At 44.0% G+C, this 12,123-nt stretch overlaps 2 protein-coding genes across 3 annotated transcripts; both read right to left on the bottom strand.

Annotated features, from left to right (window-relative positions):
- Nucleotides 1-387: 387 nt before the first annotated feature.
- Nucleotides 388-4,681, bottom strand: cnppd1 (cyclin Pas1/PHO80 domain containing 1). Its single transcript, XM_058051433.2, has 8 exons — nucleotides 4,497-4,681; nucleotides 3,987-4,089; nucleotides 3,565-3,646; nucleotides 3,370-3,490; nucleotides 3,082-3,210; nucleotides 2,937-2,998; nucleotides 2,734-2,851; nucleotides 388-2,016 (listed from the first exon to the last, which is right to left on the bottom strand). Exons 1-8 carry the CDS (start codon nucleotides 4,557-4,559, stop codon nucleotides 1,405-1,407), a joined length of 1,290 nt encoding a protein of 429 aa, XP_057907416.2. The 5' UTR covers nucleotides 4,560-4,681; the 3' UTR covers nucleotides 388-1,404.
- Nucleotides 4,682-4,807: 126 nt separating this feature from the next.
- abcb6a (ATP binding cassette subfamily B member 6 (LAN blood group) a) lies at nucleotides 4,808-11,816 on the bottom strand. 2 transcript variants are annotated; one of them, XM_058052278.2, is made up of 19 exons: nucleotides 11,526-11,816; nucleotides 10,912-11,432; nucleotides 10,274-10,414; nucleotides 9,861-10,050; nucleotides 9,697-9,789; nucleotides 9,425-9,617; nucleotides 9,190-9,311; nucleotides 8,936-9,111; nucleotides 8,726-8,851; nucleotides 8,569-8,645; nucleotides 7,675-7,738; nucleotides 7,520-7,605; nucleotides 7,389-7,446; nucleotides 7,214-7,318; nucleotides 6,951-7,125; nucleotides 6,763-6,875; nucleotides 6,547-6,641; nucleotides 6,416-6,484; nucleotides 4,808-5,432 (listed from the first exon to the last, which is right to left on the bottom strand). In XM_058052278.2, the coding sequence occupies exons 2-19, from the start codon at nucleotides 11,425-11,427 to the stop codon at nucleotides 5,273-5,275; spliced, it is 2,559 nt and encodes an 852-aa protein (XP_057908261.2). In that variant the 5' UTR covers nucleotides 11,428-11,432; nucleotides 11,526-11,816; the 3' UTR covers nucleotides 4,808-5,272. The 2 variants fall into 2 exon arrangements, with proteins under 2 accessions (XP_057908261.2, XP_078652780.1); XM_078796654.1 differs by having other exon boundaries at nucleotides 10,912-11,429.
- Nucleotides 11,817-12,123: the final 307 nt, after the last annotated feature.

Below are 12,123 nucleotides of genomic sequence, written 5' to 3'. Positions count from 1 at the left end.
CAAAAAAAGGATATGAAAACTGTAAGAACAATTCACTTTGGTTAAAAAGCTTTTCTATACTTCATAAATTAACTGAAAAACATGTGTAGTCTTACCAGTCAGTACCATCTCCAGGAAAAGCTCCAATGCTTTGTTGTAAAACTCTGATCACTTCCTGGTGAGCTTGGCTATATGATCCTCCATCATGGCAGAGCATAAAAATATCATTAACACATTTAACTTGCTGCTAAACACTTGCTGTGCTGGTAAGGTATCTACCTCTATGGAAGGACAGCAGTGACAAGCACCTTAGAGCTCACCCCCGCCCGAACCCAATCCTTTCACTTTGCCCTTGTATCCTACGGGTCGGTGACTATGTGTCTATGTGCAGAAAGGATAGTGGACATATTGCTTTTCAAGTCTGAAGATTCCAGACTAAAAGAAAGCCATTCTTTATTCATTTCAGCATTTCTCCTCCCCTAAATAGTCTTGCTTTTTTTCCAACAATATTTGCATTTTACAAGATGTACAAAATGACATTGTTCTTCCAAGTATAATAAATTGTCATAGCAACTCGATAAATTCCAAAGTCCTGGGGACAATTTTGGCTTAATGTGGGACACAATCATCAAAACATGATGCAAGTAAAACTTTGAAAAGAAAACCTGTGAAAAAGATGGATATGGCAGCAGGTGTGGAGTGAAGCAACAAGTAGATATACGTACATCTTCCACTATGATGGTAGCATACTAGATAAGGTGGAGCTACACTCCAAAATGCAAAGAATACTGAATATATGATACCTTAGAGCAGGTGTGTGCAAAATGTGGCCATTTTTGGCCCACGGCTCATTTCTGGCAATGTGCTATTACACAAAGCGAGGATGTTTTATTGACCTACATTGGATTGGTTTTAGCATCTTTAAAGCACAAAATGTATCAAAGGGGGTGCCTGGCATCCTTCAGCTTTTATGTAAGCAGCCCTGGAAATGAGGAAACAATAGTGAACTACTACCCTGTTGTATTAAGACAATAGCTTTAGCGGGGGGCAATGTCTATTGAAAAGCACAGCAGTTGCAGCATATTGTGCGCGTTTGGCCCATTTCTGGCCAGAAACTTCTTATAGTTGTTCTTCTCACCGAGTAACATAATTTAAACCAAACTTACTTTAACCCTCTACACAATAGCTTTTTATCTTTCAAGCAAACACAGGCCAACTAGCCCCAAAAAACTTAAAATGAAAACCCTTAAATCACCATGACTCTGCAGCCAAGTGTTTAACACACCAGTGAAATATGATATGTGCACTTACTGTGGTCTAGATAGAAGAAATGTGAATAAAAATGTGAGGAGCTTAAGAAAAACAGTGCTGGTTTGTCTTCTATTTCTTTGACCGTGAGCTTTTAGTGGTGGGGTCTGCAGGCTGCTAGCCTGGCATGAGGAGAGCTCTTGTCTTGTCTACAGGTACCATAAAATGTTGACGACAATGTCCCAGCGGCACAGGTGGAAACATTCCAAGGTCAGGACTGGTTTCAGCGCTTTCAAGGAAGATGGAGGCCAGCCATGATGCATGATGGCTGAACAGAGTCGAGTGGTTTCTCAGCATGCGTTCACGTTGAGAGAGGGTGGTATGGCAGCCAGGAAGAAAAGGGGCAGCAGTGGACCAGGTGTCAGGAGAAACCAACTCCATCTCTGGCTGTGTGGAGCCAACAGAGCTGAGGAGTGAGCCCCAGAGATACAAAATAGATGTCTTTGAGGTGGCTGGAACAGAAGCTGGACTGTGGTGTCGGCCCTCTCCAAGCACTTTGGTGTGACGGTCCAGACTCTTGTTGGCCAGAGTGCAAGAGGGCAGGTGGCCGAGTTCAGAAGAAGCTTCTGGGTTGAGGCTGGAGGTGCGAAGGTGTGCCGGAGTGACTTCAGTTGGGTGTGGCAAAAGAGTGTGGCCATTTGGACAGAGGCTGACTTGGTGGAGCACAGTGCTGGTGGCAATGAGGCCAGCCACACTGGTCAGGTACAAAAATCCGAGCATACATGAAACCTAAACAATTAAAACAATTGTTAGTAAAACTAAATATTGTTATTGGGAAAGTCAAATAAAATGTTATAGTCAGACTAATCGGTTTTCCAAAATAATTAATGACTAACCACCATTTGCAAGTATAGTCCTCCCTCACTACATCACAGTTTGAGCATCAAAAATGAATAAATTATGTTTTTTTAGGGGTGTCACAAGGTCGGGCCTATGAGAACGACACAAAAACCGACCAACTATTAAGAAGTATTACAGTATATGCCAATATTTTGCAATCTACTAATTTAATTTCTACTACATTACAAGCTTCTGCACTCTGTGTGTATGCCAGCAGCCCCACCTCCACCCACCAAGCTTGTATGATTGACAAAAGGACTCACTTTGTTCATGCAGTTCTATGGAACAAACATGCCAAGGTGCTGAAACAGTCTTACAGTCGCTCACACCGTACTAGCATGTTCTGCTAAACTATTTAGTTCGGGAATGGGTGGGCCGGGGTTTGTGATCACATTCTGCCACGATTCAGCAGTCTGCTGGGGAAATACTTCCTCATACAAACAATCCTTTGCCTAATGATGACCAGTTTTGTTTAAATTAGGTCAATTTCTGCAAGACTCTGCGCGTAACAGTAGATTCCGATTTGATTGGCTAGTTGTGCGATTCCGTTAATACAGACATCATACATGTCCGCAGGTCTGCAGTGTTGAATCTACCCCCACTCACCTTGGTAAAGTGCTGGTAGATGGCTGTAAGTGCTTGGCTCCATGTTGATTGCTCCAGTAACACGCATAGGTCAGTGTAGGTAAACCAACCTCGCTTCATCCCCTGACGCTGTGCAATGCTGAGGAAAAACAAAAACAAACGATTGTTACACACCAAACTCCCACTTGGGCAAGTGTGCATTTCAATGGCAGACAACCACAGACCTGGTCTCTACTTGGCTCAGTGAATCAAAGAAGTCTTTTGACTCTGTGAAGAGGCTCCACTCCTGCAAGAATCGGCATGATGGTCGGGACAAAGAACAAGGAGAAGTACGAGCACGCACGCACACACACACACAAACAAACTTACAATGGCGTTCAGAAAATTCATCTCCAGCTTATTAACTGTTTCAACGTCCAGCTTCCCAGCTGCTCCCCACTCATCATTGAAAACCTCCTCTTCTTCTCCTTCATCATACAAGTACTTGCTGGCAACCATCTACACACACAAAAATAGCAGAAATGTGCTTTTGTCAAAACGCTCACTGAAAATGTCAGACGGCTCAAATGGCCCTTCGAAGTAAAAGATATGCGTCAATCAAAAATGACCCAAGGATATGCTTATGTATAAAATGACCTGTGAACTCGAGACACATACCATAGAGATCAGGAAGAGGTCAGAGGAGGAGATCTTTTGCAGGTATTCGGGGTTTCTGTGACGGAGCCTTTCAATATAAACCAGAGCCAGCATCATGGCACACGGGGAAATGCAAGCCTCCCTACAACAAATACAACACAGGGCTTGTATTCCATGTGAAATCTACTTGCACTTGATTGCCGTGAGGATGCCCACCTGGCGACATGTGCGGCATACTTCTTGTGGAGCTTTCGTATTGGGCTCGGGGCATTTTTCTGGAAGATTTCAACAGCGATATCTGACGAAGATAAAGGACATTTGTCACAGCCACGATTACAAACATTTTTTGTACAGTCATGGGAAATTGTATTAGACCACCCTTGTTTCTTCAGCTTCCTGTTCATTTTAAAAGGGGGCATCACAACGGAACGGTTTTACCATGCGTAGCGTTTGGAGCCATCACAAACTTAATTTTGGGCAAACCTCATTAATTGAAACTTTGGCGTCGTTTAACACGAGAATTTATTGGTCAGAAAAGAGGAAAAAGCATAATAGGTCCTCATGAGCAATTTTTGCTATGGCCATTATCGCTGTCCAAACAAATGTACCTTCAATGCCTTTGAAGCTGAAAAACTCACCTGTCACAGGGGAGGAGAGGACCTCAAGAGACACATCTTGTTCCAGGCCATAATAAAGTCGCTTTCGCACTCGTTCAGACAACTTCTGGTGTCCGGGCAGGAACTGTAAACACAAACGTCTTACAATTACAAGGAGTATTGACGAACAATGTAAATGTTTTGTTGTTGCTTACTGTTGCTGCTTCATAAATCTGACATATTATCAAGTTAACTAGCTCTACGATGTCTCGAAATGTGTGTATTTATGTAACCCGACGGGAAATTTAGCTGAGCTAGCTAATAACCGCCGACCGCGTATTTGAGATAAACGTGGTTGTTAGCACTTCCTACCTGTTCTACATAACTCCTGCATGACACGAAAGATCGCCTTAGAAGTTAAGGTAACTTTCTACTCAGTTAAAAAGTGTCACGGAGATTAAAAAAAATATTCAGTGAAGTAGCAGGCTAACAACAGCCTAATATGGCGCCTTGGGCTAGCTTAGCTTCAGTAGTTGTCGGATTAGCACATACCGTGAACTCGTGGAAGTCGGAAAACTGAATCGCTGTATCGTTGAATAATGACTTAAAATCCATGTCTAAGTTATTGAATGTTCAACATTAGTCCAGCTGATGTTGAAAAGACGACAGCTTGGCCTGAACACGTCGCCCCGCTCGCAACACGCCCTGACCTGACGATGACGTCACACAGCTTCCGTGGTTCAGACATCAGTCGCCGACAGGGGGCGCGCTGCATTCTATAGCTTCTTTAGAAATGACGTCAAGGTGTCGCCAAAAAACCCTGTAAAATACTGTATTACCAGTTCGATAATTTTACACCACAATAGTGGCAATTTTATTTTACTTAAATAACAGCTTTAACAATTTCTTGAGAGCAATTCATTCAAGAAATAACAGGATCATATCATAGAGCTCACACTTACCGGTGGCCCAAAATATGGCTTTATTCTTATTAAGTAATTACTTGTCTGGCCTGAGACAACCATCAGGTTGTAAAACAGGAATTCCCTTATCACACATAGAACATTTTTTCTAAAATGTCACTTTAAAAAACAGGATCACATTTTGACACTGTGAACACTGAAAAGATATTGTGAATAGTGTTGTGGTCACCCAAAGGCTAATTACATTGCACAGGTTTTTAAAAAAATATATGCCAATCAGAAATGTAAACACAGTTTGAAAATAAAAGTCAAGACTGCAGGTACATTATACGGAGCTGAAATCATATCTGAAATAAAGAGGTGTATAAAATGGGCTCTTGTCACAGCAAACAACAAAAAGTACATTCAGTGGCCATGGTGGCCTGATGGAGTGGATGGCGGCTGTAGTTTCTCAGGTGTACAGTCTTTGGCTTCTGTTTCCGATGAGGAATCCGAGTCCTGGGCCTGCTGCTGATTTGTCCACATGTCTGCATAAAGACCTCCCTTGTGCAGCAGCTCCTCGTGTCTTGAACAGAATGACAGTGATTTTACTGAGAATTCACAGAACCCCTTTGTGTCTATCCTTTCATTTGCCCCTTCTGTTATGTTTATTGAGATAACAGTTGGGACAAATGATAATGTCCTTAATATGTATAATATTTTAGACTTGGACAGCTATCTGAATGTTGTCTTGTTTTTAAGTTTTGCTGCACTGTACTCACCCATCTCACAAGTCAGCGGCAGGCTTGGGGTATTCTACACTGGCCATGAAATGTCAGTTGTGTTACGTTGATGAGACAATCACCACCACACCAATGCTCAGTGAGAATGCGAGTCTCCCAATACTAACATGTCTCAGTTCTTATTTTCACTTATTATGTCCACTATGTTGTTTAAAGGTGACTATAGGGGTGCTATCTCATGTCTAGAGGGCTCTAATGTTACAATTGGTATTTAGACGGTTGTAAAGGTTGGTCTATGAAAATATTTGATTTAAAAATAAGGAATCCTACGTCGCAATAATGTACTTATCAGTTATTGTCAGGTCTGGACCCAAGCAACTCCAATAAAGGAGGGATTACTGCAGAAAGTCTCTTTGTAACTGGTCTTGTACGTACATATCTGTATACAGGTGTGATATGTCTATACATTTATTATAATGTTATCTTTCTTATATGGTTTTATGGTGTTGTATGTCCGGTATCTGTCAGTGTACAGTATATCTGTTTGATGGGGCCCATCTCAGGACAACAAGGTAAGTTAAGGTGAGTTTATTTCTAGAGCAACGGTAGAGAGCAAGGTAATTCAAGGTGCTTTACAGAAGGTAAAATCACCAAATCAACAAAAATCCAAATAAAATTGAAGAGTGCAGATAAAACACTTCAGTTGTCAGATGAAAGGTAGCTATTGCAGCTAATTTTGGCATATTTACCTGATGCTTTTGCTCATATGTTGGTCAATAGGCAACTGATTAAATATACAACTAAATAATTGAAAAACAGTGCTTACCGTCCTCGCTCGGCAATCCGACCCTCGCTGATGACCAAAATCTGGTCTGCTCCAATGATTGTGGACAACCTGTGAATCCAGTTTGTTATCTATACTATACCACAAACTGTGTTTTTTTGTTTCCTTTTTACCTGTGAGCAACGACAACTGTTGTACGATTAGCGCAGACTTTGGCTAGTGAAGCCTGGATGTTGCGTTCTGTTTGGGTATCGAGCGCTGATGTGGCCTGTGGAGACACATCATGTGCTGTAATGGGCGATAAAAGCTTACAGACTTTGTGAGCTTCTCAAAACGATTCTCCTCGCTGAGCGACATAAAGGAAATTATACAAATAATCGAATTGTCACCTCATCCAGGAGGATAATCTGGGGTGCTTTGAGGATAGTTCTCGCGATGGCCACCCTTTGCTTCTCGCCTCCACTCAGCTTGAGACCCCTTTCCCCAACTGGAGTATCATACCCTGTCAAAAAGAAACAATATATGGTATTATGCTTATGGGAACCCAAAATGCCAAAATGCTTGATCCTTCAATCACCTTCAGGGAATGCCATGATTTTGTCATGGATGTCTCCAGCGATGGCGGCCTCCTCTACCTCCTGGTTGCTTGCAGAGATGCGACCGTAGCGGATGTTCTCCAGTATACTGTCGTTGAACAGCACCGTGTCCTGGGGGACGACGCCAATGTGCGCGCGCAGAGACGCCTGCTTCACCTGGACACGAAGAATAGAAACGAGGGGGTCATCTTGGTGTCCTCCCACATTCCTGTGCTAAAACTATTTCACACACACATGCACTTACTTTGGATATGTCCTGACCGTCAATGCGAATGCAGCCCCCTTGAACATCATAAAAGCGGAAGAGTAGTCGGATGATGGTGCTCTTCCCGGACCCCGAGGGTCCCACCTATGGAAGGTTTATCAAAGATCACCGTGATGCTGCTTTCTTAACTGATTCATTTCCTGATTAGACGTACCAGAGCTACAGTCTGTCCTGGCGGGACTGTAAAGGAGACGTCCTTGAGTACCTCCTTGCTGTAAAACGGTAACAAACGTTGAGCAACTTACCCGCCATCACACATTTTGCACAGAAATAACATGAACTGACCCATCTGTGTAGAAGAAGTAAACATTCTCAAACTCTATTCTTCCCATTTTGTAGAGGAAATTCACAGCATTGACATCATCTTTCACCTACGTAGGGTAGAAGGACAGATTATTTAAGGCCCAACATGATGGAGCACCTGTCGAATTGCAATGTACCTCCTCTTGCTCCTCAAAAAGCTTGATCATGCTTTCCATGTCAATAAACGAATTTTGGATCATTCTGAAAAAAACAAAACAAACAAACCTGCATTAAAAGCAGCAAATGAAGGCCATGTCCACATAAACATACATATCTAAAGGGGACCTATTAGGATTTTTCCACTTTTCTGTTTTTGTGAACATGAATGTTATGTTATGAATGTAATATTAACAATGAGTGCTCCTCCTCGGGCAGGCGAGGTTGGAGGAGGTGGTGCCTACTCTTTGGGAGTTCATACATGGTAAGTCAGGGGTCTCCAGCCAGTAGCTCACAAGGTGCCAGTAGCTCCTAAACACTTTTGAATTAGCTCTCCAAAGACGTTATTCATTTATTATCAACTCCTATACTCACTAATTTTGAAAGTGTGGTTTGTTCGTAGTTAGGAAGCACTTTGGGCGTGTGTCCATCACAGCGGAGTGTGTGTGCCCGGAGGCAGGTGGTGGGTGGAATAAATTAAAACACACCGTTTTGGCAGGAAGCACAAATCTAAGGAAATACAGCTGGAATAGGTGCAGATTCTGGAAGATCTAGAACCTTTTCTGTGTGGGTTATTGTGTCAATATAAAGGGTCGAAAAATTAGCATAATAAATTGAAATGATTGAATTGTAGAGTTTTTAAGGCCATGCGGACTATAAAGCTCATCTGTAGCATTGCAGTTCATATAAATGCACATTTGGATTTTTTTGTCCAATCAGATTTCAGCTTTCGGTTACCATATTAATGTAATCCGCCTAGGGGCCTTCAGACTCAGGAGTGAGGGCCCATGGTACACAAAACAAACAGTAATAGCAGTATCAGACAACAGAGAAAGATTAAAGCCAATTGGCCAAGTAGAGTTGCATGTCCTTACCTGTAGTAGGTTCCGAACCAGTTGAGGGGGGTATACAGTTGGATGATATACGTTCCAAACAGAACAAAATCGCCAACCTAGGATCCCACATGGAGACATTTAAACTTGCATTGTGGTGACGTTTATCCAGAAGAAAAAGCTGTTTAAATATCAGCACCTGGAACTTTCCTTCCGTCACAAAATAGGCACAGAGCAAGGAGCCGGCCAGCAGGCCTGATCCGATGATGATGTTCTGGGTTTGGTTGAGGAGGGCCAGGGAGGCCTGGGTCTTCCACTCTGATAACTGAAGTGTGGAGAAACAGAACCATCACACACACTGACATTATACTTTGCATCTTTACAGCAGACGTTGGGCAACATGACACACCTGGTATTTCAAGATGGCGTCCTCAAAGCGGCTGACCTCATAGTTCTCCGCATTGTAGTATTTTACCGTTTCAAAGTTCAGCAAGGAATCCACAGCTTTGGTCTTGGCATTATTGTCCTGTTGATTCATGTCTCGTCTATACTTGGTTCTCCATTCTGTGATGATTATGGTCAGAGCTGGGGGGGGCAAGTACGCAGGGTTTATGACTGAGAATAAGAGCAGGGCAAAGTAAAGCATCAGTTGATGTTACTCACTGAGGTAGAGGGTCATGCACACAAAGATAATGAGGCCAAACCAGGCGTTGAAATAGGTGATAAAGTAAATGATGGATATGACAATGTCTGCGATCGTCGGGAAGATGCTGAACACAATATAGCTGTGGAGAGAAGACAAACACTGTGATGCATTTCACAAACAAAACAAAAAAAATGCATGTTTACAATTCAAAAGCTAATCCTCATGTGGACTTCATCAGCGCAGCCATCCCACCTGAGCAAGCTGTTAATGGACGAGGTACCACGGTCGATGCTTCTCAGCACGTCACCGGTTTTGCGCCCCAGGTGCCAGCGCAGGGATAGGGCGTGCAAGTGGGCGAAGAGGCGTACCTGCACCACGCGGTTGGTGAACTGCTGCACCCGAATCCACAGGAAGGAGCGCATGTTACTCACAAACCCCGAGGAGCCTGTAAGAGGCGAGATGGCGTCACTTTTGGCTTCTTCAGAGCTGACTCGGCGTCCAGAGGGTGGATGTGTTGGTCCTACCTGCCCCCCCGCCCTGCATGAACTTCAGCATGACGTAAACACACACGGTGGTTGCCAGAGTGTTCCAGCTGCTGCCATCGGTCAGTTCATTCACTGGGGGACGATGACAAAATGGGTTATTAGAGGAGAGAAGAAAAGTAAAATGGCTTGTACTGTGTACTCACCGATATTTTTGTAGTAAATCGGTACAAAGACATTGATTGCCCTCTCAATTCCCAGGAGCCCCAAACAAAAGAGGACAAGCACCTGGAGCCAAATGCTGCCCCGAGGCCACATGTAAGGTAAAAGCAGGCGCAACTTCTTCCTGAAGCCCTGCCAGGTGGACTGGTTCTGGTCTGGTCTGCCCAAGAGGCTCTGATATGGAGACAAGAAACCATTATACACAGCTGCAGATATCTGCTGGAGACGAACATGCCATAAAGAGCGGACAGAGTCTCATCGCTGCAGCCTGTTTCAGCCAAACCGGTTGAGAAGTACTGCCTTTATTAAAACAGGCTGCAGGGGGACCGGTTTAACGGCGACACATATCAAACTAAGGTTCCACTGTATATATTTGACACATTTTGCACATCAGTACCTGTGCGCTCTGCTCTATGTCCCGCTCGTCTTCATTTATAAGCAGCATGTATGGTCTCCGTGGCAACCCTGGGGCTTTGAGACCGACAAAGAACAGCAATCCTGTGCCCACGTAGCGTGTCAGCCACAAGGCAAACTGGACCTGAGGGGTTTCATGGACACAAATACACAATCATGGCGGTAAAAGTGCATGTGATAGTGCTTGTGGCACAGCGAGCGAGTGATGGCAATAGATAAGCTTCAACTTCAAGTGCATGGGGTGGGAGGGGCAAGAGGTGACTCAGCAAAAAAAAAAGAAGCGAGCACAGCATTAATCAGCATTCTTGTCATACAGGAAACAAGACTGACATCAGGTACTTGATTGGAATGACAAGTAGGCACGCCTTTCGTATACAACCTTTGAGCCATAAACAGCGTTAAGAAAGCCATTATTAAACATGGTAGCAGTCATGATCTTTATCCTTCAATGGAGTGAACAATAACCTGACCCAGCAATCTGAATTAGTCGCAGATCCCAGTTTGATGCCATGCAGTTGTCCACCAAGGCAAAGTACAAGCACAACAACACATAATGCTGTAACAGTGTAATTGTAAAAGGTGCATTTTTGGTGAACAGTAAGTCAATAGATCATCTCCTACCTGTTGCTGCTTATCCTCCAGGCCCCACCACCAGTGAGGACTAAACCAGGAGATAAACGCCAGGTTCTCAGCTGCGAACGCCACTGCCCAGATCAGCAGCAGGGCTGTGCTGTGTCCCCGCGTCCGGTCCATCAACAGGACCCTTCGCCTCTCTATTCTCAGCAAGGCAATGGCCCAAGCCCAAGCCAGGGCACAGAAACAACCATACAAAACCACATAGCCTGGGAAGTCCGCTCCAATGGTGGCTCTCCACACCACCCCAGCCACAAACTGAACTAAAAGAAGGATGGAGATGGCCTGCTGGAGTGTGTAGAGGCGGGAGCGGGGGATGAACTTGGGCTCCATTGCTGTGCCATATTTCTGGTAGAAGATGCAGTGGATGGTGCCGAGAAAGAAGGAGATGGTGAGTAGGACAGCAGGGACGAGAGTGAAGTAGAAGCAGGGGGAGATGCCTTCATCCACCCAAGTGCGGGATATGGGGAGGTCGGCTTCACAGTAGCTAGAAACCAGCACCATGACTGCTGGGCAGAACCACAAGACAAGTATTGCACTTCATTTTGATTCTACAACCACAGTGTTCCTATAAGTGGCCAGAATATGAATACAAATATTACCTTGCGGGGAGGTCAACTTGAACGATGCACACACACACCACCTGTCAGTTGCAGAGGTTAGCGCACAGAAGCTAGCAGGTATGCTAGCTAACCCAGCTCCAAATCACTTGAGTGCGACGAAAAGCGAACAAAGTCAGAGAGAAGTGACCGAGCGTACTGCGCAGGGTGACTTGTGTCATCGGTACCGTCGGTGTTGTGACCGTCCGATCTTGTGGCGTCACGCCGGTTAAACAACACAACAAACATGACTCTGCAAAGGACGTCGCTGGTACACTAACAGTACGGCTTGGGCTTCAGCGCCCCCCTGTGGAGAGGCTCGGAATACACAGTGACGGTCATTAAAAAAACGTACTTATTTATTTTACCAACCAGAAAAACGGATACCGGAACAAGGTTCCATTTAAAAACTGCATTTTGTAATTGGCTAATATTTAAATTTGTTTGATGATCTCAAACATTTAAGTGTGACAAACGTGCAAAACAATAACACATCAGGAAGGGGGCAAACACTTTTTCCACACTACTGCATTTGTTATCATGTGAGCTTTTCCATTATAAAACTCAACATTAATAACATTAACATTAATAACTCTAATAT

This window comes from Doryrhamphus excisus, linkage group LG15, assembly GCF_037039965.1.
Source record: "Doryrhamphus excisus strain RoL-2023G ecotype Guam linkage group LG15, RoL_Dexc_Guam_v1.1, whole genome shotgun sequence".
In the NCBI taxonomy this organism is placed as follows: domain Eukaryota; kingdom Metazoa; phylum Chordata; class Actinopteri; order Syngnathiformes; family Syngnathidae; genus Doryrhamphus; species Doryrhamphus excisus.
This window is presented reverse-complemented; position numbering and strand designations above follow the sequence as displayed.

Bases quoted from the DNA above. Each gene is read 5' to 3' on its own strand.
- cnppd1 (XM_058051433.2), bottom strand. From the start codon at position 4,559: ATGGATTTTAAGTCATTATTCAACGATACAGCGATTCAGTTTTCCGAC. The intron at 3,647-3,986 runs GTGAGTTTTTCA...TATCTTCGTCAG, and splicing joins CCTCTCCTCCCCTGTGACAG to ATATCGCTGTTGAAATCTTC. The intron at 3,211-3,369 runs GTATGTGTCTCG...TTGTGTGTGTAG, and splicing joins ACCTCTTCCTGATCTCTATG to ATGGTTGCCAGCAAGTACTT.
- abcb6a (XM_058052278.2), bottom strand. From the start codon at position 11,427: ATGGTGCTGGTTTCTAGCTACTGTGAAGCCGACCTCCCCATATCCCGC. The intron at 10,415-10,911 runs GTAGGAGATGAT...GAAACCCCTCAG, and splicing joins TGGAGGATAAGCAGCAACAG to GTCCAGTTTGCCTTGTGGCT. The intron at 9,312-9,424 runs GTGGGATGGCTG...TTCTCTCCACAG, and splicing joins TCCATTAACAGCTTGCTCAG to CTATATTGTGTTCAGCATCT.